Source organism: Mus musculus, chromosome 4 (genome assembly GCF_000001635.26).
Source record: "Mus musculus strain C57BL/6J chromosome 4, GRCm38.p6 C57BL/6J".
Taxonomy (NCBI): Eukaryota; Metazoa; Chordata; class Mammalia; order Rodentia; family Muridae; genus Mus; species Mus musculus.
Genome location: NC_000070.6, coordinates 124918183 through 124945460, shown reverse-complemented (window position 1 = coordinate 124945460; position 27278 = coordinate 124918183). Strand labels below are relative to the sequence as shown.

Sequence of the window (27278 nt, the reverse complement as noted above, 5' to 3'; positions counted from 1 at the left end):
GGACAAGGAAGAGGGGAAGGGCAGAGAACAAGGGAGCGGGGAAGGGATATTTGTCCCAGAGGATAGACAACTGCTTCTGGATAGAGAGGAGACAGATGTGGCCCACAGGAAAATGGCAGTTTCTAAAGGCCAAGGGAAAATACTGGGTTAGGATTAGGTGTTTAATTTTAATTGGACAGGTTAATTAGGTGAGCCAAAGGGGGCATTTGATTGCTGGACTTCAATACTTTGATAGCTTGACCCTGGTGGTCAGCCTTATTTGGAGGAAGTGGCCAAATAAGGGAATAGACCTTGGAGGCTAGCATCAGGATGCCCTCTACTGGCCTTAGTTAGCACCAGGCACACAAATGGTTTACAGACATATATGCAGGCAAAACACTCATACACATTAAAAAAAAATATCCTGTCGAACTATAATACTCCCAGTGGCTTTCTTTCATTTCTATACCCAGGGCTCAGCATAGGGCTCAGTACTAACAGCGGGCACAGTGGCACACCTCTAACTCTGGCATTAGAGAGGCTGAGGAAGATCATTAGTTGCTGTGGCAATCCCAGAACTGGGGAGGTGGAGGGAGAGGATCCCCTAGCTCACTGGCCAGCCAGGATAGTTTAACTGGTAAGTTCAAAGCCAATGAGAGACTCTGCCGCAAAGGGGGAGGATGGCACTCCTAAGGATGACATCTAAAGTCATCCTCTGGTTACCACACACATACATGCACATATGCTCACATACATTAGCATGCATGCATATACACAAACATGCATAAAGAGCAAAAAAAAGTAATATATTTACCAAATGTCATATAGCCTATATAGTACAGTTTTATTGACTTATTTACAGATGTCCAACTATCCACAAATTTAGAAACAATGAGTTTGTGTCAATGTCTTTGTTTTGAAATTTGTGAAGAACAGTAAAGGGATACAGATCAAAATATTAGGGTGGGTTTTACATTATACTTTTCTGTATTTAAATTTTTTCTTTAATTGAAAACAAAAAATATAGTAAGAAAACAAAGCCACTTTCTTTTTAAAAGTCTCCATCCTTAGCTGGGTGGGTGGTGGTGGCGCATGCCTTTGATCCTAGTACTCAGGAGGCAGAGGCAGGTGGATCTTTGAGATCAGCCTGGTTTAGAGTGAGTTCCAGGACAGCCAGGGCTACACAGAGAAACCCAATCTTGTAAAATCAAAAGCTAAAATAAACCCATTCTCTGCACTACGCCCTGTACACGGCAGCCCTGACTCGTAGAGCACATGGGAAGCTGAGACCCCCGAGCAGTGGCTGTGGCACAGAAGGCAAGGGTCGGCACCACTCCAGGCTGCCTCTCAGTCTCTTTCCCGGCACTGCATGTGATAGCTAATCTTTGCTGTCAACTTGACATCTGGAATCAACTAAGACTCAAGCAACTAGGCAGGCCTGTGAGGGCTTTCTTGATTGGATCATTTGAGGTGGGAAGACCCACTCTAAATCTGGATCATTCGGGGGTAGGACCCACCCCATATCTGGGCCACACCCTGTGGTGGGAGTCCACATATCATCATATGGAAGAAGAAAGCTTTTGCTTTAGGTACGCCGGCCCTCACTCTTGCTGCCCTCAGTACTCTCTCTTTATATTCATTCATGTTATCACTAGTCCTGTTCCTTTAGAGAACCCTAAAACATGATAACACCTATTGGCAGATATTGGGCTTATAATTTGAAGTTAGAATCCATTACTACAGGAGAGTCAGTGGCAGGAACCTGAAGCAGCTGCTGGTCACAGCATACTCACCATCAAAGGTGAATGCCTGCTAAGTGCTTAGCCTGCTCTTTCTCCTTTGATCCTGGCTCCAGCCCATGAAATGCTGCCACTCACATTCAGGATGGGTCTTCTCACCTCAGTTAAGAAAATCTTGCATGTCTGCAAGCCAACCAAATCTAGAACATTCCTCACTGAGACTCCCTTCCGAGGTGGCTTTGTCAAGTGGACCATAAAAACCAACCATCACAGCCGGCATTCCCTCCCCTGGCCGGTTACCCCAAACTCAGAAGACCGTGGCCAATGCAAGGTCCCTTTACCTTTTTGTCTTCCTTTTTGAGACAGTCTCAGTATGTGGCCTTGGTTGACCTGGAGCTATAGAGACCAAGGTGATCTCAAAATCACAAAGACCCACCTGTCTTTGCCTCCCTAGTCCTGGGTGGGATACCCAGCTCCCCACAGACACCTCAGTGGCTTTTAACAGCAACAGGGGACCTCCCTCAAGAACAAGGCATTCAGAACCGCTCACGCTGCACCATCGCCCCCTGGTGGCTGACTTTGGAAATGGAAACTGGCTTCATAATGAGCTTCGGTGAAGGAGTAAACATTTTAAAAGTTCCCTTTTCTTCAGTCCTTTCCTTTTTGGGGTTTTGCAGGTGATTGACTTTGTCCCCCAACTTTCCCCCTCCCCCCAGACACACACACTGCTCCCGCCCTGGACTCCCAGACCCACTCCTATCTTTAAGCCATTAAGGACTCAGATACTGACACACACAGAATCAGGACCTGAGCCAACCAGAGACTATGGTTCAGATGACATAGGCAGCGGTGGCCACACAACCTTGCATTCTGCCCTTTCCTGCCTTGGTGGACACTGTTTATCAGCACTGCCTTTCCTGTCTCCTCAGCCTCTATCTGCTTCTCAGAGTCATAGGTGCAGCTGTCATGGACCCTTGGCCATGGCCTAGCACGGAGAAGTCCTAGGCACTGCTATTCCAGTGAGTCAGGTAGCAATGCTGACCCTCACTTAGAAATAGCCTAGTGTAGCAATGGCAGCCCTCAGCTGTGGTGCTCCAGATCTCCAGACGCTGCACAGCCTCCTGGCTCCTCCAGGAAGAAGGAGACACTCACCAGGACATCTAGAACAGGAAGCAAGGGACAAAGCATCAGGTTTATCAAGGCCCAAGAGCACGGAGGGGGTGTGTCTAACCTCTCCAGAGAGGCAGCACAGGACTGACGGACACCAGTACCTGACACAAGAGTTTGGCACTCATTTTCTGAAATCTGGTCCCAGGCCTTGGGCAGTGCTTGGATGCTGGCCAAGTCTCCCCAGTGGATGGAGGAGAGGAGGTACTTTCTCTTCAGGTACCTTCCCAGAAGTTAAGGACTGCTCAGAAGAAAAAGGAACTTACAAGATATCTGTGTCACTAGGTCATATGCTCTTATGGGACTACTGTTGAATGTGGTCCATCTCAGTAATGTGATTAGAAATCAAGGCAGGAGAGTAGAGCCAACCAGGGCCTCCAGCGCCTAGCCTATGGCAGTGCTTAGCGATATCAGGGTTAGCGGCGCCACTAGCACACCTAGTACCACTATTGCAGTTATAATAGGAAACAGAGGGACAGGAGGAAGATCGTCCCTACATATCTAGATTGGGTGACAATCTCCTTTGTCAACTTGTCTGGATTTAGAATCGTCATGGAAACATGATACAGGTTGCATCTGTGATGTTGTCTCTAGAAAGGTTTAACTGAAGTGGGAGGACTCCTCTGAATGTGGACGGTGTCAGTCCACAGGCCGGGGTCCCAGAATGAACAGAAAGTGAACAGAGCGCCAGCAGTCAGCAGTCCCTGCGTCCTGATGCAGGCGCAATGTGACCAGTGGCTTAAGCTCCTGTCTCTGTGCGCTTCCCTCCGTGACGGACATATCCCTCAGCTATGACCTGAAATAAATCTGTCTGTCCTGCTTCGTGTTCGATATTAATCACAACATGAAAATCAGTAACACAGTGGGCATTGCTGGTCCATGTTCAGCTTTAAACTTGAATTTGGAGTTCACTAAGCGAGCCAGCTGGAGGCAGCACAGGAAACTGAGACTCAAGACCAGGAGCAAAACCAGGGTCAGATGACAGCCATGGGCACGAATGGAGAAAAGGTCAGGACTGCGGCTAATTTCCTGCTCTCAGGCTTGCTTCCCGCCATGCCAACTGTTCTTCAGAACACAGCACTGTTAAGCACAGGCCTTGACCACATGGTTCTGCTTAAAGCTTCTGAGAACTTTGACTTCAGAGTAACAGCCAAAACCTTCAAGATCCTTCTCAAAAATCAAGGCCCTCTGTCACTCTCCTCCTGCCCGGCCCTGCCCTGCCCTTGCCCCCACTGGCTTTATGGCAGTTCTTACATGTACCAGACAAGCTCACGCCATGTAGCCTCTGCCTGGACCACTCTTCTTCCAAACACCCACATGGCTCATTCCTTCCCTCTTGCAAACTTGGCTCAAATGCTGTGAGCATCATTGTCTCAGGATGTCACTGCCTCATGGGTCCCTGCACTGACCACACTATTAAAATCACATTCCCCCTCACCTTCTCTGCCTTATTTAACACTCACCACATCTGACACTATGCAGTCCCCCTTTTTATGCCTGCTCCCAGCACTTAAGAGTAGTGCCTAGCAGATAAATAAACTCTAAGGAATGACTAGTTAACAAAAGACAAGTGCAAGAAGAATCCAAGTCTGAGCACTAGAGAACTGCAACGAATTATACAGCCTGCTGACCCCGTGAATTATACAGCCTGCTGACCCCGTGAATTATACAGCCTGCTGACCCCGTGAATTATACAGCCTGCTGACCCCGTGAATTATACAGCCTGCTGACCCCGTGAATTATACAGCCTGCTGACCCCGTGAATTATACAGCCTGCTGACCCCGTGAATTATACAGCCTGCTGACCCCGTGAATTATACAGCCTGCTGACCCCGTGAATTATACAGCCTGCTGACCCCGTGAATTATACAGCCTGCTGACCCCGTGAATTATACAGCCTGCTGACCCTGTGAATTATACAGCCTGCTGACCCTGTGAATTATACAGCCTGCTGACCCTGTGAAGTCTGCACCTGCTGCAGCCTCTAGGGGCGGCTCTGGGCAGTCAGTCAGGAAGCACTCGAAGGATATGAGCTTCCATAATGTCTGTCGATGTCCTGCAGCCACTCCAACATGTCAGCCACAGAGGGGCTCACAACTGAGGGGCGCAGGACGGTGTCAATGTCTAGCACAGCCGCATGCTGCTCGTAGGCCTGAAACACCTGCTCCACGTGGCTGTTGATGGTGTTACGGACCTTGAGGAGGGTGGCTCTGTGGGAAAAGGAGGGTGTTAGGCAGTATCCTAAAAAAAGATAGGGGGTAAGCCTTCTCAAACCACTACTGTCCTGTTAAGTTTTGTTTCAGAGGGGACTCAAACCCTTAGACGTGTTAGGGAAGCGGTCTACCACTGAGCTATACCCTTGTTAATTTAGTATGAGGGAAGGGCATGCACATGACAGAGTATGCTTGGAGATCAGAGGGCTACTTTGTGGCATCCACTCTGTCCTTCCACCTTTCCATGGGCCCGTGGATTGAACCCAGGTCATCAGGCTTACACGGCAAGTGCCTCTACCCCAGGAGCCATCTTAACTGCCCTTGTCTGGCCAGTTCTTCAATGGCAATGTGGGCTCGACATGCACAGACTGCTTGAGAATGTGAGTTATTTCCCCTGTGCATAAAGGCTTCATTGCTCACTGTGTTTCCCAAGAACAGCAAACACACAATCAGTGAATGAATTGTCACTGGAAAGATAAATACTATGATGTGTGTAAAGTGCCTTTGGCAGTGGCTACATAGTATTCGAATGCTGACTCTAAGGAACCCATCACTAAAACAAAGGCTGCAACTTCCCAATGGACAAGGGATCCTCTAGCCCAGAACGCTAGCTCTAAATATCCTACTGTGGCTTATGGTGTAAAAACAGGAAACAATCCAAAATCCTCAAGTGTGTAAGACCTGCTTATAGTCGATGACTAACATCAAGAACAAGCAGAAGCCGGGTGTGGTGGCGCACACCTTTAATCCCAGCACTCAGGAGGCAGAGGCAGGCGGATTTCTGAGTTCGAGGCCAGCCTGGTCTACAAAGTGAGTTCCAGGACAGCCAGGACTATACAGAGAAACCCTGTCTCCAAAAAAACCAAAAAAAAAAAAAAAAAAAAAAAAAAAAGCAGAAAACAGAGTATCTGTGTAACACCTGTGTTGTTACTGTTTCTTGGGCTACTTAGTTACACATGTATCCACTTGTGTGTAGAACCAGGTGGTGGTAAGAAGCCCCAGCTTAAGTGGCAGGCCCACTTCAGATTCCTGGCTCTATTTCTCACGGACTCTGTGATCAGGACAATCAGTTTGAGTTTCCCTTTTCTTGCTTCCAAGTGCATAGACAGGTATAAGGCAGAGGTGTACAAGGTCCCGGACACACAGTCCTTACTCCCAGCTCTCCCTGAACTGCAGTACACCAAGGACAACGACAGAAGAGGGCTGCACTCCTCGCCACCCTCTTCTTTTCTGCTTTTGTAATTTCTTCCATTTATTTAGTTGGTTTGGGGTTATTTTTATTTATTTGTTTGTTTACTTACTTATTTATTTTGAGACTGGGTTTATCTGTGTAGCCCTGGTTGCCTTGGAACTCTCTATGTAGACCAGACTGGCCTTGAACTCAGAGATCTGCTTGTATATGCCTCCTTAGTGCTGAGATTAAACACCTGGCCTGATTTGGGTTGTTTTGTTTTGTTTTAAAGACATGCATGGTCTTACAATGTAGTCCAGGCTGGCCTCGAACTCACAGACATTCAACTTAGCTCCAGCATGATTACTCCTGACTTGCTTTTGTCGATTTCTGTAGGACCCCCTGACTGAGGCTGGGATGCCATGCGGCATTAAGATCTGTCCATCAACAAAGGGGGACAACAGAGCCTCTTACAGCCGCTCAGCTAGCTTGTCCAGAACAACGTCACCAGCCTCCAGCTGCTTGCGCCTCAACCGCTCCTGTAAGTCTGGAAAGGGACGCAGGGCTGGCACATCCTCAAAGCGCAGACTCTGTGCGGCTTGCAGCTGCTCAGCCAGGTTACTGAGAGAGGACAGGAGGGGCGAGCAGTCCTGCAGGGTGCTCTGCCACAGGTTCTGCTGTTCCTCCACCACAGGGAAGCACTTCCTCAGGGCCTCCTGCACAACCAGCAGAGGCTGGTCATGAGCCATTTTCTGGGAAAAAATAAACAAAACAAAAGGGAGTCAGGGTACCAGAAGGGAGGGCCTGCATCAAGGCTGCGTCATTTCCGACCTCAGGAGAAGACCAGCTGTTGGTCTTCAAATAGTCCCAAGGCAATAATGAAAGGTAGGGAGACTTTGGGGGACACAAACAAGAACTCCTAGTCCTGGAAGTGGGCTGACACCTTCAGCCAACAATGAAGGAAGAATTCCTGCAAGTACACTTACCAACTGTGAACAGCCTTTCTTCCTTCCTGCTGTAAATCTTCCATGTTCTAGAAATCTCACCAGGAATCCCATTTACAGAGAAAGGACACACACTACCCCATTTACATCTGTAGGATTTAATACCATCAAAGAATCTTGAAAGCCACCTCACTTACTTCTCTTATCAAACAACTTCTTGTTTGAAGGGAGTCACAAGGGTTTTTAGAAACCCTTTTGAGATGTAAACTGAAAGCCACCAAAATAAGTAATTGTGGCTAATGTAACATGACTTTAATTCCAGCCCTCTGGAAGCAGAGCCGGGTTTTGGGTTTGAGGCCAGCCTGGTCTCAAGAAACTGGGGGAAAAGAAAGAAAATCAACTGCTGATCTCCCTAGAGAATCTCATACCCACGTGGCTATGTCTAACTTTCTGAGATTCTCTGAGGAGCATGCAAGTGTCTTTTATGCCTAGGTGCCTGCCTCTCTCTCTTAATTCTTGTGCTTATGCCTGTATTTAAAACAGCCATAGGCTGGGAGTTGTCGAATGCATCTTTAATCCTAGCACTGGAAAGACAGAAACAAGCAGATCTCTGTGAGTTCGAGGCCAAACTAGTATACACAGAGACTTCCAAGATAGCCAGCGTTATATGGTGAGGCCCCGTAGCAAATATGTTCATGTAACTCTGCTTCATAAATCAGCTAGTGCTGAGTTCTTTTCAGCGTCAGGGCCATCAACTGAGCTCAGCTAGTGCTGAGTTCTTTTCAGCGTCAGGGCCATCAACTGAGCTCAAGTCCTTAAAAGGCTAGGGCAACTCCCCACGCTGCAGAGTGGAGCTGTGTCTCTGTCTTGTAACCGCGGACACTCAAGAATATTGATTCTGGCGGTCCTCTTACCTTCTCTCTGCAGGAAGACCGTTGCTTCGGGTCTTCCGAAGGGGTTTCTTCACGACAGGGCAATCTGCTTTAGACTGCGAGTCTCTGGGGTCTGTCTGTTCCGGGACCTGTGCTTCTGGAGTCAGTCTTGTCGCCTCTCTTTAAGATTTCCAGCCCTAAATCAACAGGAAAACGTAAATCCTGCGATGTCAACGCTGAGTACATCAAAAACTACACCGCGCTTATTCACAAGAACGAACTCACCACTCTACTTCCAGTTAGCACGACTCTGGAGTCGCGAAAAGATGGCGTGTGCCGCAATGACATCTGGGCATTGAAGTCCTCCATGAGGATTGGCTGGCGGAAGGAGAAGAAGCTTTATTGTGATTGGGCGTGGTGAGAACCGTCCTAAGACGGCGATTTGCTATTGGCTAGGCTGTGCCCGTTGAGTTTGAATTGGGTGGCGGTTAACCGAGGAGCCGCCCGTCCCTTAGTTGGAGCTGTGAGGGTTCCTCAGACTGTGTTTTGGGACCTGCAGGTAGGTTTCGGCAGAGTTCTGGAAACCTAGACTCCAACGACTGAACTTTCTCAGCTCTCCGACCGCTCACACCCTCTCCCCGTCTCAGTCGCGGAGCCGGCTGCTTGGCCCCTCGCTCGACGCAGCCAGGCGCCATGGCTCCCAAGAAACGCAGCAGCCGCGGAACCAGGACCAACACGCTGCGGAGCCGGAAGCTCGCCTCCTTCCTGAAGGACTTCGACCGCGAGGGTAAGGGGTGGATTCGCGTGATCGTGGGTTTTGGGTGGGTTGGGACGCGGATGCGACGGCTTCGCACACCTGACGCGGGATCCGTCCGCTTTCACCTCTTTGCAGTGCAAGTTCGAACCAAGCAAATTGAGTCCGACAGACAGACCCTCCTCAAGGAGGTGGAAAATCTGTACAACATCGAGATCCTTCGGCTCCCCAAGGCGCTGCAAGGGATGAAGTGGCTTGACTACTTCGGTAAGAGCTGCTAGCGTTTTCCCCGTGACCAACGAGTGCTTATCTTGAAAGCTTATTGTAGGGACTCATTCAGATGTCCCCTTCTTAATAAGGTCTAAAATAACCACCGGTAGGAAATTGCCATCTGTCATAACTTATAAAAGAATGGTGGGCCCATAGGAAAGAAGTAGGCATGAATTACCCTTCAGATGAGCGCTATTAGGACAGTGCATCTCACCTTCACGTTTGAATGGGAGAGCTTTAGAAGAGATATACCAGAAATAGAATGATGGAGGCCTGAAGGAAGAGGGGCGAGGCCGAGATCTCAAATCTATAGTACAAAGTGAGCTGATAATTGAAGGTTTTTCAGGGGTTGGGGGAGGCTGTTCCGCACTGACATGACCTAACCTATGCTAGCCTACCTGCCAATAGGCAGGGATGCAGTCGCTCAGTAGGACAGTAAGAGTTGTCCTGCAGCTTAACAGCGGAGGGAGAGGACTGTAAGAGCAGGACGCATCATGTCTTCTCAGCATCTCTGTATCCAGGGGGAGTGTTTTGGGAGAACACATCCATCTTTTGGGGAGACCCTACTGCTCAGCCCCACTGGAAACTGCCTGCCATCCAGCCAGGCCAGTGGTAGGCAAACCACTGTCCTTAGCAGGCCAGGTAACAAACAGTCTTGAGTTCTGGAACTGCATTTCTGTTACAGTTCCAAAAGAGCCGTGATGAGTTTGATTTCTGGGCAAACTGAAATGTCAATTTCACATAATTTTCACACATCCGGGAAATACTTGTACAAACTCAGCCTTCTAAAATGAATGAATAAATTAAGAGAAAAATTATTTGTTTTTTGTCAGAGCTCATTTCGGACAGTATCCTCAAACAGCTCTGTCTTGTGAACTACAAAGATAGGAGTAGGCCGGGCAGTGGTGGCGCACGCCTTTAGTCCCAGCACTTGGGAGGCAGGGCAGGTGGATTTCTAAGTTCGAGGCCAGCCTGGTGTACAGAGTGAGTTCAGGGACAGCCAGGGCTATACAGAGAAACCCTGTCTCGAAGAACCAAAATAAAAAACAAAAACAAAAGACAAATCACAAATCATCACGGCCAAATAAATTAACGCAAGCGTTTTCATTAGTGTATGCAGGCTGCCTCCCCCTACGGCTGGGTTTGAGAGATCGGCATTGGATGTGAGGAAGTCAAGTCTCTTACAGCTCAGTGGTTGGGTGGGGGGGGGGTGCGTCTTCAAATGGGGGATTTAGCAAGCAAAATGGGCGGGGTTACAGAAGCAGAACATAAGCAGAACAAGTTAGTCTCCTTCTGAAACAAAGCCAGGTGAACATAACAAGATAATCATAGCCGAGCAGTGGTGGTGCACGCCTTTAATCTTGGCACTTGGGAGGCAGAGGCAGGTGGATCTCTGAGTTCGAGGCCAGCTTGGTCTACAAAGTGAGTTCCGGGACAGCCAGGGCTACACAGAGAAACCCTGTCTTGAGGAGAAAAAAAAAAAGATAAGAGTGGTTTTCTGACCAGAGAAAAATGTCAGCCCATTTCCCGCCATTTGTGAAACCCCTGAGGAAGCATGGAGGCTCCTTTCTCTCCAGCTGCTTCCTCTGCCTTCCTCATCACTATATCTACCAGTGTGCCTCCTCCTTCCTAGGTACAAGTGCATGTTTTGCTAACAAAATTCTTCTGTCATGCCTTATTAATCTTTCTGTTCATTCATTTCTACAAAGTTAAGTGTCACTCACTAGGCTAGGCACTAAAGATGCACCTAGGAAAAGCAGACATTGTCCCACCACAGGGGTAGTGGAGAAGGACCGCTTAAAAATTCATACAGAATTTAGAAATAAAGTACGACAAACAAGATGGGAGTAGCAGCCAGTAAGTATGAACTGAATAAGCATTAATAGGATGAGCCAGTTTTGTTTTTGAGACAGGCTCTCTTTGCAGCCCTAATAACCCCAGCTATTCTGGAACTCTTATATAAATCAAGGTGGCCTTGAACACACTTGTGATCCACCTGCCTCTATCTCCAAAGTTCTCAGATTAAAGGCATGTGCCACCACGCTGGCAAATAGGCCAGTTTTAGGAGGATAACACTGGGGCCCAGAGAGATACATTACTCAGGTTCTCACATATGGAGGCAGAGTCTGTTTGCTCCCCATCATTCTGTCTGTAAGGCCCAGGATCTTAACTGTAGACCCTGGATTCCATGAGGAGTTCTTTGTCTTTTTTTTTAAATTGTGGTCATTGTTTTGTTTTGTTTTGTTTTTGTCTTTTTCTTGAGACAGGGTTTCTCTGTGTAGCCCCAGCTGTCCTGGAATCCATTCTCTAGACCAGGCTTATTGATTTAACAAAATCTCAATAGTTTGATTTTCCCTATGAAGACTTGGGAGCCAGATGCTGAGGTGAGAGCCTACTAGCTCAGAGAGACAGAGAGAGCACCCAGCTGACCTTCCCCCTCAGCTGATGTCCTAGAAGGCATGCCTCTCTCAGGCCATCTCAAGAAACCTTCAGATTGAATGCCCCTCCCTTCTACTTCCTGTATGTCTCTCTATCTACCCTCCTGACTTGTTCTTACCCTCTATGGTTTTTCCTAATAATCGTATGCTCACTTCCTGTCAGCTGGTTGCCTGCTCTATCTTTTGACCTATGGTTGACTCTGTTTAGTCATGTTTACAGTACTCAAGCAAAAAGCTCTTGGATTAAAGGTGTATGTTAAGGCTGAGCCACACAACTAAAAACGAGTTTTTCTAGTAAATAGCACAGTCCTGGGGTTCACAAATATTCTGTAACACAGGCTGGTGTCTGACTGTGAGATCCGCCTGCCTCTGCCTCCTAAGTACTAGGATTAAAGGCGTGCGCCGTCACTGCTGGGACCGTGAAGACTTGTAATAAGGAGCTCACCTAAGCTTTCATTCTATATCTTTTTGCCAGGACCAAGGGATATTATCTCGAATTCAGTTCAGGCGGGAGTAGACATCTAAGTAGCTTTAGTAGCTTTTGAATAATTTGAATAAGCAGAACAAGTTAGTCTCCTTCTGAAACAAAGCCAGGTGAACATAACAAGATAATCATAGCCGAGCAGTGGTGGTGCACGCCTTTAATCTTGGCACTTGGGAGGCAGAGGCAGGTGGATCTCTGAGTTCGAGGCCAGCTTGGTCTACAAAGTGAGTTCCGGGACAGCCAGGGCTACACAGAGAAACCCTGTCTTGAGGAGAAAAAAAAAAAAGATAAGAGTGGTTTTCTGACCAGAGAAAAATGTCAGCCCATTTCCCGCCATTTGTGAAACCCCTGAGGAAGCATGGAGGCTCCTTTCTCTCCAGCTGCTTCCTCTGCCTTCCTCATCACTATATCTACCAGTGTGCCTCCTCCTTCCTAGGTACAAGTGCATGTTTTGCTAACAAAATTCTTCTGTCATGCCTTATTAATCTTTCTGTTCATTCATTTCTACAAAGTTAAGTGTCACTCACTAGGCTAGGCACTAAAGATGCACCTAGGAAAAGCAGACATTGTCCCACCACAGGGGTAGTGGAGAAGGACCGCTTAAAAATTCATACAGAATTTAGAAATAAAGTACGACAAACAAGATGGGAGTAGCAGCCAGTAAGTATGAACTGAATAAGCATTAATAGGATGAGCCAGTTTTGTTTTTGAGACAGGCTCTCTTTGCAGCCCTAATAACCCCAGCTATTCTGGAACTCTTATATAAATCAAGGTGGCCTTGAACACACTTGTGATCCACCTGCCTCTATCTCCAAAGTTCTCAGATTAAAGGCATGTGCCACCACGCTGGCAAATAGGCCAGTTTTAGGAGGATAACACTGGGGCCCAGAGAGATACATTACTCAGGTTCTCACATATGGAGGCAGAGTCTGTTTGCTCCCCATCATTCTGTCTGTAAGGCCCAGGATCTTAACTGTAGACCCTGGATTCCATGAGGAGTTCTTTGTCTTTTTTTTTAAATTGTGGTCATTGTTTTGTTTTGTTTTGTTTTTGTCTTTTTCTTGAGACAGGGTTTCTCTGTGTAGCCCCAGCTGTCCTGGAATCCATTCTCTAGACCAGGCTTATTGATTTAACAAAATCTCAATAGTTTGATTTTCCCTATGAAGACTTGGGAGCCAGATGCTGAGGTGAGAGCCTACTAGCTCAGAGAGACAGAGAGAGCACCCAGCTGACCTTCCCCCTCAGCTGATGTCCTAGAAGGCATGCCTCTCTCAGGCCATCTCAAGAAACCTTCAGATTGAATGCCCCTCCCTTCTACTTCCTGTATGTCTCTCTATCTACCCTCCTGACTTGTTCTTACTCTCTATGGTTTTTCCTAATAATCGTATGCTCACTTCCTGTCAGCTGGTTGCCTGCTCTATCTTTTGACCTATGGTTGACTCTGTTTAGTCATGTTTACAGTACTCAAGCAAAAAGCTCTTGGATTAAAGGTGTATGTTAAGGCTGAGCCACACAACTAAAAACGAGTTTTTCTAGTAAATAGCACAGTCCTGGGGTTCACAAATATTCTGTAACACAGGCTGGTGTCTGACTGTGAGATCCGCCTGCCTCTGCCTCCTAAGTACTAGGATTAAAGGCGTGCGCCGTCACTGCTGGGACCGTGAAGACTTGTAATAAGGAGCTCACCTAAGCTTTCATTCTATATCTTTTTGCCAGGACCAAGGGATATTATCTCGAATTCAGTTCAGGCGGGAGTAGACATCTAAGTAGCTTTAGTAGCTTTTGAATAATTTGTTGTACTTTGTATATAAATATTTACAGTTTGAAGTAGGTTTTTTTTTGTTTTGTTTTTTCCATTTTTCGAGACGGTTTCTCCGTGTAGTCCTGGCTGTCCTGGAGCTCACTCTGTAGACCAGGCTGGCCTCGAACTCAGAAATCTGCCTGCCTCTGCCTCCCGAGTGCTGGGATTAAAGGCGTGCGCTACCACGCCTGGCTGAAGTAGTTTTAATGTGGCATTTGAGCTGAGTTTTATAGAATGAATAGCACTTTTTAAGATACAGAAAAGTCTACTGATCAGAAGAAACACTTATATCCAAGCTCTGAGTCTGAGGATAGCCTGTTTGGGAAACAAGAGGAACTCTGAGGACAGAGATGGTAGAGCCACTAGCTAAGACCAGGAGGGTCTCACTGGAGAAAGATCTAAAGATAGTACTAGAGGGAAGGCTTTGCTGCTCTGATTGAGAAAGAAAATTGGTGGTGCTAGAAAGGCAGTCATCGTTCAAACCTGAGAGTAACGAAATATGATGTTCTTTTTAAGCCCTAGGAGGAAACAAGCAGGCCCTGGAAGAGGCAGCAAAAGTAAGTGAACCATCTTGGTTTTGAGTTGGTCAGTTTGTAAGTTTAATTCTGTCAAAAAAAAAAAAAATCCAACTACTGCATGTCTAATGTAGAAAAGGTTTTGTCAGGGGATATTATCTGTGTCAACTGAAAAAAATTATACTTGTGTCGTTACTGTATGCATGAAGTCCAAATAGATCTCAGTCCTAAAAAAGGAGTGTGTTGTGTGACAGTCCCTCCTTCCATCTGTGAGCTGCTTCTCTGGGCTTACAACAAACCATGGGTCAGAAATGTTCAGAAAAAATAGATTGTATCTACACTAAATATTTACATACTTATTCTCTAAGGGCTACAACTGAGCAACTATCTATATAGTATTTACCTCATGTTAAGTGTTCTGACTTGTTTAGAGAAACTTTAAACAAACTATAAGACATTTTAAGTTATACACAAATGCTACTCCATCTTAGTTACTTTTTGATTTCCTGAGTCAGTCTCACACAGGCTGGCCAGGGACTCATGAGCCTCCTGCCTACCTCCATGGGACCAAGGAACACAGGGTTATATGCATATTTGGAGATTTGTCCACCTTCTTGCCCACATGTTCTATATTGCCTTACTTTTTTAAGGATTTCTTTATTTAAATCCTTATTTTTTGCCTGCATGTATGTATGTGTATCACATGCATGCTTGGTTATGGATGTCAGAAGAAGGTGTTGGATCCCTTGAACTGTTACAGAAGGTTGTGAGCCACTATGTAGGTAGGTCCTGGGAATTGAACTTGGGTCCTTTGTAAGAACAACTAGTGCTTTCAACCAGAGTTGTCTGTCCAGTCCCTACTCCCTGCCCTCTTAGTTTCATAAGACTACAGAAATGAGAGCATCTTGTATTAGAATATTTGGCCTTTTGTCCTGTGCAGCTCCATGGTTACAGTGGTGAGAGTTCTTTGCTAGTCACAGTGAACATCTGCTAGCCTTGCCTGGGTCTATAATAATGAAGTGACCTTTAGAAAGTCTCAGGCACACTGGATGGGGTGCTGTTTGCCAGGGAACTCATCTATACCCTCAGAGGATTGGAGCTCAGAGCACATCCTATGGAATAAAGGCCTAAAAGTAAGCTGATCGCCTGTGGCCAACAGTCAGCCATGCCTGTGTTCCTCCACACACCCCTAAACAAACAGGGTTCAAGAGCCACTGGGGTGGGAGGGAGTGCATAGCAGAAGGGCATGGGAGTTCTGTGGCCTCTCCCTAACACCTTGGTAGGGAAGTCTGTTTCCTCTTTCCTCTGAAGGATGAATAATGTTAATCTATGAAGCAAACTGGAAATGGTCGGATTACTTCTAAACATACACTGCTGACAAGGCTCTGCCCGCCTCTGCTGTTTGCTACTGCAGAGAAGGTAGGGTGGATTTCACCAAAGAGCTTCTCAGAGGTAGCCTGGGTCCACCCATAGAGGCCTGTAATTCTAAGTAACCAACTGGAAAGGTGCCAGAGAAGTGTATTTGGAAAGGGATATTTCTTTCCCCCACAATCTTTCTCTTTACCCTTTGTAGTAATTTTTATCATAAACTGCCAGATGGAGGGCTGGCAAGATGGCTCAGTAGGTAGACATTACAACTGGCAACGTGGGTTATATACCTGGAGCCCAGATAGAAGGTAGAAGGAGAGAGCATTTGATCAAAGTTGTCCTCTGACCACATGAGGGCTTAGACATGTGCACACACCCGTGAGTACATGAAGTTAAAGTAATTCTCTGGGTCGAGAGAGAGGCTTCAGCTCACACAGTAGTGGGGACCCTATTTGTAGCCATGGATCAGAATGGAAGGGAAGGGAACTTAAGGCTGCTGTCAGGTAGGTCGTGGGGAGGATCATAGGACCAGATAGCATTCTTAGATGGGTAGTATTAGAGCTGAACTAATGGTGTCCATCCTCGGAGCCTGGCTTGGTTTGGGAAAAGCTAATACTTTTGATCACAGACATGGTTCATGTTCTACAGAGTATCATAGGAAAGGGTGGACTTGTCATTCCTAAACCATCAGAGGGAATCAGTTCCGTTTTGATAGCTTCCTTGTGGTTTTTTTTTTTTACCCTAAACTTGCAAGGGAAGTAGAGAACCTTAGAGGTTAAATTTCTTTAAATCTATTAAGTTGTGACCAAGCCTAGGAGACTGGGTAACATAGAGACTGTCCTTGTCATGCCACTGCTGAAGTGATGCTGATACTTCCTAGAGGCTCAGTGCACCACAGCCCTTTTTATATTCTCTCCTAGCATCAATCCCAAGACTGAGGGCAGCAAAGAGAGAGGCAAAAATGAAGGATTTATTTGTTCAGACAGTAGCCACATCTGTGATGGCCAGCAGCCATGTTACTAGTTGCTACCATTTTGGACAGGACAGAGAAAGAATGATCTTGGCCTTGCAGAAAGTTCTATTGGACAGAGTTGGGAACTAGTCTGTCATTGACTTCCACAGAGTATGTTGGCATGATAAAATTGTATATAAATTGTGTGTCCACACAGTTGTCTATTTTCGTGGGAAGAAAGTTTATCACAGTTTATATGAGCTCATCAAAACTGGAGTCTTTGGTTGAAAGGATACAGTGACTTAGGGTTCATAGTCTCACTGAGTAGCAGGCATCCGTCAGCTTCAGCAGTTAGGTTAGTTGGAAGCCAGTGTTGAGTTAGGGAGGTAAAGCATTGGGGACTTATGCTATAGGAGGGTGGAAACACGTGGGCAGACCAGGAGCCGGTAAAGCATCTTAGTCCACCTCTTTCACATTGCAATAGGTTCCATGACTCATTTCACTCATCCCCCTGCAGAGAGCCACATTTAATGTTTCAAAACATTCGAGATGACTCACACTCATTAGCTAATATGTTTCTCTCGTTTTAAGTTAGTCAGATAATACAGAACTGCAAATAAGCCTTGTGCTGCAGTGTGGGAGATCCAACACTACCACACCAAACTGAGAGGATTCCAACTTTAGCTTTGATTTGAAGCCTAGGGAAGGAATGATACTTTGACCCCAAAGCTCTGGTCTAGATTTATTGGGGCTCCCAATAGGCAGGCTTTCCTTGAGCATGTTGGTCCTCCCTCCTCAGCCTTGCAAATGGTGGAGTTTCAGGTGTAGTGATTGCCTAGGAAGACTCACAGGCCTCAGCCTATAGTTATACACATGGCGATGACACTTATCCCAGGAATACAAAACAGTGAGCAAGGGACAATAGGACATGTCCCGTGTAGTTCAGAGGAAGTCAGGCATCTGGACATGGTGGTGTATCCCGCTAATTCAAGCATTCGGGAGGCAGCAGTAGCTGGATCTCTGGAGATAGGGGCCAGCCTGGTCTACATAGTGAATTCTGTGATAGCCAGGGATTCATAGAGTGGCCTTGTCTTAAAACAAAACCAGGGGAAGCCAGGTATAAGCTTCCAGGAGTCTCCCTCCAGTGGAGTCGCAGGACAAGCTTAAATCAATGTACCTGAGCTGTTGTCTTAGCACACAAGCTCCTTCAAGATGCCATATAGATATTACTGAGTCTTAGGCACTTGGCAGAGAAAAGCAGGTGTTAAGAACATGTAAACTATTTATTTGCATGAAAATTAAGCACAGAGAGAGCTATTCTAGGACTCCTGGAACCCTTGGTCTCAGTAGACAGCCAAGATCCAACCTTGCAGTCAGGCCTGTGGTGTTAACTCTTACACTGTGTCAGTGGCCTGCCACCAGCAGTGAGCTCGAAGCCTGCCGTCATTACTACAGATGGTGCAAAGTTGGCAGCAGTGTCCCGCTTCCTTTTTAACAGCATGGTAGACAACATTAGTCTGTTAGAGAACTGTTTCTTGCTGAGCATAGACAGTCTCGGAGTGATCTCCTGATCACTCTCTGCGTTCTTGATCTACTCATCCTCCTGTGTCAAGTCATGGTTACAAGTGTCCCATCAAAAAAGGACTGACCACGAACCCAGTCTCCTCTTGGCTGAGTAGGGAGACACAACTAATATACAAATAAAATGGAAAAAGGTTTTTGAATTTTGCAAAGAGTGTGTGTGTAAACATACATACATACATACATACATACATGTGCATGTATGTGTGTACATACACACACGCACACACACATACCCTTCTAAACAAGTGAAGTAATTAGTCATAGTTTGCCTCTGAGGAATGACAGAAGAGACAAGGAAACAGAACAAGGAAAGAATGAATGCATAGCCAGAAGCAGGTTATTGGCAAGATCTTTGGTCTTGCATCGTGTGGTAGGTTTATAATTCATTTGTACCTTAACTTGCTATTTCTTATATGTGCTGGCTTATATTTATTATTAATTTCTTACACTACTTTCTGGCTGTTTGTCACAGGCTGATCGAGACATCACAGAAATAAACAATTTAACAGCTGAAGCTATTCAGACACCTTTGAAATCTGTTAAAAGTGAGTACTTTCCCCCTTTCTTTGTATAATTTTGTTTGTATATGTTTATGGTGTGTGTGAGTGTGTGTGGAGGCAGAGGCTGCTGACCTTGGGTGTTAGCCACTCTCCACTTTAATGACAGAGTCTCTTGCTGAACTCAGAGCTTGCCTCTTCGTTAGCCAACTTGCCACATGCCCTGTCTCCACCCATCGAAGGCTGGGATTATGGACGGGCATTTCCCTGGGTTCTGCGTGTCTGAACTCCGTTCCTCACACTTGTTTACATGGCGAGCATGTATCCACTGACCATCTCCCGAGACCTTTAATGGTGTAAGTCAGAGTCTCAGTGTGCAGCATAAGTGAGCCTGGCGCTGTCTATCCTCCTGCCTCAGTGCTGAGGTTAGAGACAGTGCCAGCACGCCTGGTGTAAGTGCATTTCAAACCCTTGTGGAACAGAGAGCTGAGGTCCAGGGAGCTTTGCTGGCCTCACTGGTGTCTCTCTGTTAAGCATAAGATGTTGATTTGGGTCACCGTATTCAGTGGTTGCAATGCTACTGTGTGAGCTAAAGTAAAAATGAAAGGAGAGGGAAGTCTGCTGAAGACGGGCCTCGGTGCCTGCGCACTTTCTCCAGAAGTATAAGGGAGACTCCCTGGCATCCTCAGCAGGCCTGAAGAGAATCTCAGAGAAGCACTTTTGTCAGCATTAAATTGTGACTGCATTCACAGATCTGCCTGTGTAAAATCTTCTCACATGTATGTCCCATGCTGTGAGACTTGTTACATTTACTTATTTGGGAAAAGGGTGGTGTGTGCCGGTAGGACAAATTACAGTAGCTGGTTCTCCTGTAGACATGGATCGAAGGGACTGGACTCAGGATATAAGGCATGGTGGCAAGCAAGTTTACCCCCTGAACCATCTTGTCAGCCCCTTGGGAAGCCAAGCTATAAGTAATGAGCATGGAATCAGGCTGGGTGAATTAAAACCTGGACCTTAAAGCCTTAAAGCAGTGGTGGTGCACATCTTTAATCCCAGCACTCGGGAGGGAGAGGCAGGCAGATTTCTGAGTTCGAGGCCAGCCTGGTCTACAGAGTGAGTTCCAGGACAGCCAGGGCTACACAGAGAAACCCTGTCTCGGTTTAAAAAAAAAAAAAGAACTGGACCACATGTCACTGACATTGCTCAGTGGCAGCTCGATGCATTCAACCTAGACGAAGGCAGGCCTGAATCATGGCCTGGATGTGCAGGCCACTTCTGGGCCGATTAGCACTGAACCTGAACCATTGCTAATTCTGTGAGCCTCTGTCCACTACACCTGTCCTGAAGACTGAAGAGAGCACGGGTGTTTGCCCGCTGCATATAGGATAGGACTCAGAGTTCCTAGTCTTGTTCAGTGTGCTAGGTCCATTATCTGTTTGTTTGTTTGTTTGTTTGTTTGTTTGGGTTTTGTTTTGTTAAGATGGGATCTGTCTACATAACCCTGACTGTCCTGGAACTCTCTATATAGACCAGACTGGCCTTGAGCTGGCAGAGGTCCACCTGCCCCTGCCTCCCAGGCGCTGGAGTTAAAGGTGTGCACCATTACTTCTGGCCTCCACTGTCGCTTAGGTGCTTAGATGATACCACCTTCTCTTTGAGTTCCGCAAGTTTTGCTTAGCTGAGGGGTTAGCAGGTAGACTGTGTCTTCTGATTTCACCCCAAGACTAAATACAGCAAGCCCTCATCAACCAACGGTTAACAAGTGTTCTTATAACTCTTTGACGTTACAGCTACGTAGGAAGCTGTTTTAAAATGAACAACAAAACCACACTTGGTGGGACACACACCTGTCATCCTAGTACTTGGGAGGTGGAGGCAGGGGTCTGAGTAGTTCAAGCTCAGCCTCAGCTACAGAGTGAGTATGAGGCCAGCCTGGGCTAAGCATGCACGCATGCACGCATGCACGCACGCTTCAACCACTCCGATTGTTGATTGTTTGCCTTTGTTTAAATCCTCTTTTATTAAAGATTTCCTAGAGGGCTAGAGAGGGTGTGGTTACGATCACTTGTTGCCCTCGCAGTGGATTCAGATTAAGTTCCCAGCACTAATGTGGTAGCTCACACCTACCTGTGACTCCAGTTCCAGGGGATCCGATCCCCTCCTCTGACTTCCTCGGCCCCAGGTAAGCATGTGATGTGTACATAATCTTATGTATTGCACACATAAAGTAAAAATTAACAATCAACAATCGGAGTAGTTGAAGAACTACATAATAGTACTGTAGGGCTAGTCCAGCATTCTGAATAAGACAGAGTTGGCCCAAAAATGAGGGCATACACTTCTAATCCCAGAATTTGGGACGCTAAAGCATGAGAATTCCAAGTTCGAGGGCAGCTTGGGTTATATAGTAAATTTGAAGCCATTCGAGGGTATATAGCAAGGCCCTATCTCAAAAACAAACAAACACACATCACAAATGGAAAAAGTACTAAAGAAGAAACTGAGATGAGCGTGAGACCTGGCGCTGCAGCTTTCTAGTCCAGACAGCTTTAAGGAAAACTCGCTGGTTGCCTTGTCTGTAACTGAGGCAACTAAATCTGTGCCTGTAGTTGTTATTTGTGGACCGAATGAACAAAAGGCCCATTGGCAATATGAAACACAAGTTAAGAACTACTAGTTATAACATTACTATTTATAAATGACGTAATTATCTTGGAAGAAACAAGGATTACCAGGGATGTTTAAGATGTATGAATGATTCCAGTGGAAATAGCAAGTTCTCATCTTTAAGGGGCTTTTACATGGAAGGCAGTGCTATGGACCCCACTGAGCAGAACAGGTTCTCACAGAAATAACGCCTAAAACTGTTTCTTATAGAGCGAAAGGTAATCGAGGTGGAGGAATCGATAAAGGAAGAAGAAGAAGAGGAAGAAGAAGGAGGAGGAGGAGGAGGAAGAACAAAAAAGAGCCATAAGAATCTTCGATCTGCAAAAGTAGGGAGTCAAGTAGTTAAGAATATGTGCTAACAGGAAATATGCAAATACAGAAATGTGTGGGGTGAGACTGGAGAGATGGTTTGGCAGTTAGCACATGGGCTTCTCTGGCAGAAGACCCGGGTTCGTTTCCTAGTGCCACGTGGTGGCTCGCAACTATATAACTCCAGTTCCAAGCTTTCTGACATCTTCTAGCCTCCACAGCCCCCAGGCGCACAATGCTACGCACATACATATCTGCAAACAAAACACCCGTGTGCATAAAGCAATTTTTTTTTCAATGTGAAACCCAGTGCTGTGCTGGCAGAGCTCATAGATGAGAAGACTGCACTCAGTGTCAGATAGCACAGGTCACTGTCGGACAAGTGGGAAGTGCACTGGGAAGAGGAGGGAGTGGGAAACGTTAGGACACACACAGCCAGTCCTTCCTTTCAGAGCGAGCTTCGCTAGTTAAGTAGGGGACAAGAGCTTGGGACAGGCGAGGGAAAATCTTTCCAAGGAACAGTAAGAGGTTTGGTTTGCCTGGGATAGAAGCTGTGAAAGAAATGGAGGACAGTAGAGACCAGATAATGGATGGCCCAGTGGCCCGAGCTTGAGTTTCTGTTCTGCCAGCTAGGCAACGGTAAGAGGCGGTGATATTTCAAAACTACTCAGAATAAATGGAAGAGGACAAGGAACCCAGCCAGGATAACCTGAAGTTCAATGAAAAAAAAAAAAGTAGGGATTATTTTGGGGTGAGTTCTCTGAACGACGTATGCTCGGTTGGCCTAAGAAATGAGGAAGCTGAGATGATCAATGCTCTCTGGAGCAGGCAGCTGCTGCCCAGTGGCTGTAGGACCCTGGAGGCAGAGTGGCTGGTTAAGGTGCCAGGGGTGCACCTGCCAGCTGCCTGCCCTGCTGAGTTAAGGACTTTTCAGGATATCTGGGCTACATGGAATTCTAGCATGGAGCTCCGCGGGGTGGAGAGAGAGGAGAGAGATTCTGGTGCTTGGGTCTTTATACATTCATGTGGGCACTAGAGGGGAGGTGGAAAGGAATTCCTGATGAGAACTCACACAGACAACCAGAAAGAGAGATGCAGGGTCTGGGGAGAGGCACAGGATTCTTGTCAGGCATTCCCAGATCAGGTGAGGACTACAGAGTGTTCCCTGCATTGGGCACCTGGGATGTCCTGAGTGACCCTATAGTGGAACTTTAAGGAACATAGTGGGAATGAGCCACCCTGACCAGCTCCAAATTCAGTGAGAGAACAAGTGTCTCGAACAAGGTGGAGGGGGCGCTGGAGGAAAACACCCAGCATCTCTCTCTGCTCTCCACAGGGCCACTTGTGTCTGGGTGTGTGCACATGCAGACACACAAGAGTTCCCTTTAATCTTGGCCCACATCCTCTATTTCAGAGTTCTCAGGTTCTACATATTTTAATCACTAAATTCATATAATTTAGGTTGGTTAGGTTTTTAAGGCAGTCTCACTGTAGCCCAGGCTGTCCTTAAACTCACTGTCCCCGTGTCCGCCTACCTGGTGCTGTTGTGCTCAACTGGGACAAACCTTCTTAGGTTGAGTTTTATTTTTCCTTTCAAAAGCTGGTTCTTCTCCGTTTTTTATCTTCCTCCTTTGCCAGGCTTTGAGTGACTTCAGGTTTGTGCCTTTAGGTCAAAAGATGCCTTCCATCCAAGAAGAGAACCCAGTCCATACAAGGAAGAGGCAGAAGTAAAAGGTGACTGTTTTTCGAGGAAGAGATGTGATTTTTGCTTTCCTTGGCTAATCCCCTCCAGTGTGGCAGAAATAGAGGCAGACAAGCTCTAGGGAATGAGGGGGGAGCAGCTGGAGCCACCTAATATGGGCACTGGGGACCAAATTTGGGTCCTCTGGAAAAGCAGGAAGTGCTCTAACCATAGAGCCCCCTTTCCAGCCCCGTAATTTCTTGAAATGACCCTCCTGGCCCTGCTAAGTTAGGAATCTCCATGGTTTCAAATGGGTCTCGGGGACTCCACAGGAACCCTTTGTGAGGAAGGAGGAACAACTCAGGGACTTGTGGCTGCATGTCTCTTGAAGGAGAGCAGGCCATATCAAGGCACTGATTACAGATAGTAGCCAGCTGCCAGAGAGAATGGGAGCCTTTCATTGTCCACACTCATGGTCCACAGGCTCTTCCGCCTGGCTGAGAATTCGCATGCTGCCACAGACTGCGGGGTTCAGCCTCTGCTCCTCACTGCTGTGTGATCACAGGGAAGTTCTTACGAGCATGAACTTCTGCAGCCGTAAATGAATGTAAACAGTGCTCCCTCCCAGGCAGCTCGGAGGCTGCACAATGTGATAGGTGCAGGACCATCTGACATGACCTCTGTGGCTACTGTCATCCTTGCACCTGTGACTTGAAACCCCTCATGGCTGTCTCTATCTTCCCTGCAGGTTAAGCCATGACTTTGTGACGCCAGCTATGAGCAGGCTGGAGCCGTCTCTGGTGAAACCAACCCCAGGCATGACACCTAGGTTTGACTCCCGGTGAGTACCGAGAGTGACAGTTGGATTGGGGAGCCCAGTAGTGCACAGCACGGGGTAGAACAGCTGATGCCCCTGAGACACCGCAGAGCACAGCTGAGGTCACTGTTGGAACATAGGTCTGTGGTGAGTGGGCAGCCTCTGCTTTTAGCCTTCTCTCACTCTGGTCAGATGACATTTAAATAGGAATAGTTGCTTACTTCTGTACCGTGTCGGAGAGAAGGAAAGTCATATCACCTTTCCTGAAGCCAGCGTAACAAGACTGTTTACAGCAGACGTTAATACCTGCCCTGGGGGCTGGTTGATGGCAAGAAACCTGTGTGGTCTTTAAGGGCGTGGTGGTAGCATGGCCTAGTGATCCCTACAGGTAATTTCAGCCTTCTGGAGTTGGAGGCAGGAAGATCAGTTCAGGGTCATCCTTGGCTAGAAAGCCAGTTTAAAGCCACAGTGTACTGTCTTGAGAAGGGTGGTCTGGGGCTCGGTGTGATGGAGTCTGGGAATCAGCTGCCTTTGACCTGAGAGCTCGTGAGGACGGGAGCACAGGACCGCACGCATGTGGGTGATGGGCGGGCACCTGTGCTGAGCTTTGGTCTTGGATTTGCTTGGGTACAAGTTGGCTTTTCCTGGATGCATGTTTGAGTGCAGCCTCCTTTCTCCAGCTGTGTTTAGTCATTGCAGCTTGAAAACTGTTCTCCTGTAATTTAGAATTTGCCTTCTTAGAAACGTGACTTGAAAACTAGTGCTTGAGATGAGATGGGTTTGGAAGGGCTGGTGACTGTGTCATGACTCAGTCTGCCCAGCCATCTTCACAGAGTTCTCTACCCTTTAGGGTCTTCAAGACTCCAGGGCTACGCACTCCAGCAGCCAAAGAGCAAGTTTACAACATCTCCATCAACGGCAGCCCTCTCGCAGACAGCAAAGAGATCTCCCTCAGTGTGCCCATAGGTGGCGGTGCGGTGAGTGGCACCCTGGAAAGGCAGGCCACAGTACAACCTCTCTCTTCCCTGAGTTGTTTACCAACACTTGCTTCAGAGACTGAAGCGGCCCTCAGAGGGCTGATCCTCAGCTCTCAGAGCCTAGTGTTCTCTCCCAGGCTCGAAGCCCATCTGCCCTTCAGCTGCCTTCTGCTGCCTGCGAGAAGCATCGTCTGTGGGGTGTGCAGCAGTGGGCACTAGAGGGAGTGCAGAGGAAGGCATGGCTGGGTGGGCCAGTGGGGCTCCAGAGATCCTAAAACAAGCTGGCCTGGCTTCTTGGTGCTTTGGAGAGCAGGTTAGCAGTTTGGCCTGCATGAGAGAAGGGGTCTGACCTCCGATGTGGTTGTGTGCTACTGTACTTGTATAACCGAGCCAGTGGTCCATGGGCAGCACTGATGGTGTCATTGTCTCCTGAGGTCTAACATCCACCTGCATTGTCCTTTCTCCATCCCTGCTGATTTCTGTCACTATATGCAGACTATCAGGGAGACCCAGGGAGCACTGGCTGACTGGAGTGTTTCACCCTTTCATCCCCATCTAGAGCTTGCGGTTATTGGCCAGTGACTTGCAAAGGATTGATATTGCTCAGCTGAATCCAGAGGCTCTGGGAAACATTAGAAAGCTCTCGGTGAGTCCCAGATTCGTCTCCACAGGGAGGAGGTTGCCCTTGACACTGGCCCTTGTGGGGTTCTGAGTAGCACAGCCCAGTTCTTACTTTACTGTACTTTCTCGAGAGGAACAGCCTGTCAGCTGTGCTTGGGTGTGGGTGGGAGCTTGGGCGAAAGGCATGGCTGCTGGAAGTCCAGCCTGTGTGCATCAGTGAAGGGTAGGTACCACAGGAGTCGGACAAGCCTGGAGCTGGGATCCTAATACGTACATCAGGGGAGAGTCATCCTCCAGCATCTGTGTGCCTCACTGCCTCGTTTAAGAAATGAGTCTCCACTCAGATCCAGGCTTGGGAAGCTGGAGAGACAAGAGCACTTGCGCCTGCAGAGGACCCAGGTTTGGCTTTCGGCAAACATGGCAGTTCATCTGTAACTCTAGTTCAGGGGATCCAGTGCATTTTCTGGCCTCCACAGACACGAGACACCTCCACACACACACAATAAAAATAAACAGATCTTTAAAACTGATCCTGTGCTTGAGTAGACTGAAGAGCTGACTAGACTAGTGTGCCGGGCACATCTTGAATGACCTTTCCTTGTTTCAGAGCCGCCTCGCCCAGATCTGCAGCAGCATACGGACGGGCCGATGAGAGGACAACAGGACACACAGTGGCAGCAGGGACTGTGGTAGCAGAGTGCACACATCTGTCCTTCTTCTGTGGGGTCCTTCACTGCCAACACCTGCAACGGTGCTTTGTCTCTCTGACAGCTATGGTGTCTTGCTGCACACTTCTAGTTAGTGGGAATTTTAGACGGGGAACACAGGGCTAGTCAGGGCCTTTGTGTGCTTGGTGTGGAGTGACTGAGAACCGTCTATGGTTCAAGGTCCCACTGGGGATAAACTGCTTAGAGCACTGTCCTAGAGGGCAAGTGTAGCCTTCGCCTCCGGGCCCAGGCAGGCTATGCAGTCAGCAGTAGGGTCTGTGCTCCATGCGGGTCCAGGCGCACGGCTCTCCTATTCTGTTGTCATTTGTGCCCTCTATGGGCAGGTGTGTTTCAAGTTGGTTTTCTGTTGCTGAGGCTTTCATACACATCAGTTACCATCTCAGCTGATTTGTCTACTGAAAGCTTGCTGTTTTCAATAAATCTTAGTTTGCCATGGTTTTAAGTCAGTCCTCGGTCATCTGCATTCACTCTGGTTATTTGGGAGCTGCAGCTACATGGCCATGCCTGGACAGCCGCCTTCTCGGGAGTGTGGAAACATTTCCCCAAGATCCAGGGTTGTGGTAACTCAGACCAGGCCTGTTCCCCACGCTGTCCCAGGAGCTTAGGAGGATGGACCATCAGAGGATGGGACTTGGCTCACTTCCTTCTCTACACTGCTCCGTGCAGTTTGGCTCCTGGGTCCCTCCATTGAGCTACTTTGTGCTGGAGCCTCTCCAGGACCCCCCCT

The 27278-nt window shown here is 47.5% G+C and overlaps 2 protein-coding genes across 6 annotated transcripts; one reads left to right on the top strand and one right to left on the bottom strand.

Annotated features, from left to right (window-relative positions):
- Positions 1 to 799: 799 nt before the first annotated feature.
- On the bottom strand, positions 800 to 8477 carry 9930104L06Rik (RIKEN cDNA 9930104L06 gene). Of its 5 annotated transcripts, none has more exons than NM_001355603.1 (6): positions 8371 to 8413; positions 8128 to 8282; positions 6744 to 7021; positions 4916 to 5095; positions 2990 to 3108; positions 800 to 2878 (listed from the first exon to the last, which is right to left on the bottom strand). In NM_001355603.1, exons 3-6 carry the CDS (start codon positions 7016 to 7018, stop codon positions 2799 to 2801), a joined length of 654 nt encoding a protein of 217 aa, NP_001342532.1. In that variant the 5' UTR covers positions 7019 to 7021; positions 8128 to 8282; positions 8371 to 8413; the 3' UTR covers positions 800 to 2798. The 5 variants fall into 5 exon arrangements, with proteins under 5 accessions (NP_001342532.1, NP_001342534.1, XP_006502947.1 ...); NM_001355605.1 differs by having other exon boundaries at positions 8374 to 8413; XM_006502884.4 differs by having other exon boundaries at positions 800 to 3108; positions 8371 to 8477.
- A 66-nt stretch (positions 8478 to 8543) lies between these two features.
- Cdca8 (cell division cycle associated 8) lies at positions 8544 to 26996 on the top strand. Its single transcript, NM_026560.4, has 10 exons — positions 8544 to 8872; positions 8978 to 9106; positions 14349 to 14389; positions 18724 to 18796; positions 21629 to 21744; positions 23397 to 23461; positions 24157 to 24249; positions 25076 to 25202; positions 25762 to 25848; positions 26431 to 26996. The coding sequence occupies exons 1-10, from the start codon at positions 8779 to 8781 to the stop codon at positions 26473 to 26475; spliced, it is 870 nt and encodes a 289-aa protein (NP_080836.3). The 5' UTR covers positions 8544 to 8778; the 3' UTR covers positions 26476 to 26996.
- Positions 26997 to 27278: the final 282 nt, after the last annotated feature.

Excerpts from the sequence above, each read along its gene's own strand:
- 9930104L06Rik (XM_006502884.4), bottom strand. The coding sequence starts at position 7,018 with ATGGCTCATGACCAGCCTCTGCTGGTTGTGCAGGAGGCCCTGAGGAAG. Across the intron at positions 5,096-6,743 it reads GACAAGCTAGCTGAGCGGCT|AGCCACCCTCCTCAAGGTCC; the intron begins GTAAGAGGCTCT and ends CTTTTCCCACAG. Across the intron at positions 3,109-4,915 it reads GACAGACATTATGGAAGCTC|GTACCTGAAGAGAAAGTACC; the intron begins ATATCCTTCGAG and ends ACTTCTGGGAAG.
- Cdca8 (NM_026560.4), top strand. The coding sequence starts at position 8,779 with ATGGCTCCCAAGAAACGCAGCAGCCGCGGAACCAGGACCAACACGCTG. Across the intron at positions 25,203-25,761 it reads TGCCCATAGGTGGCGGTGCG|AGCTTGCGGTTATTGGCCAG; the intron begins GTGAGTGGCACC and ends ATCCCCATCTAG. Across the intron at positions 25,849-26,430 it reads GAAACATTAGAAAGCTCTCG|AGCCGCCTCGCCCAGATCTG; the intron begins GTGAGTCCCAGA and ends TCCTTGTTTCAG.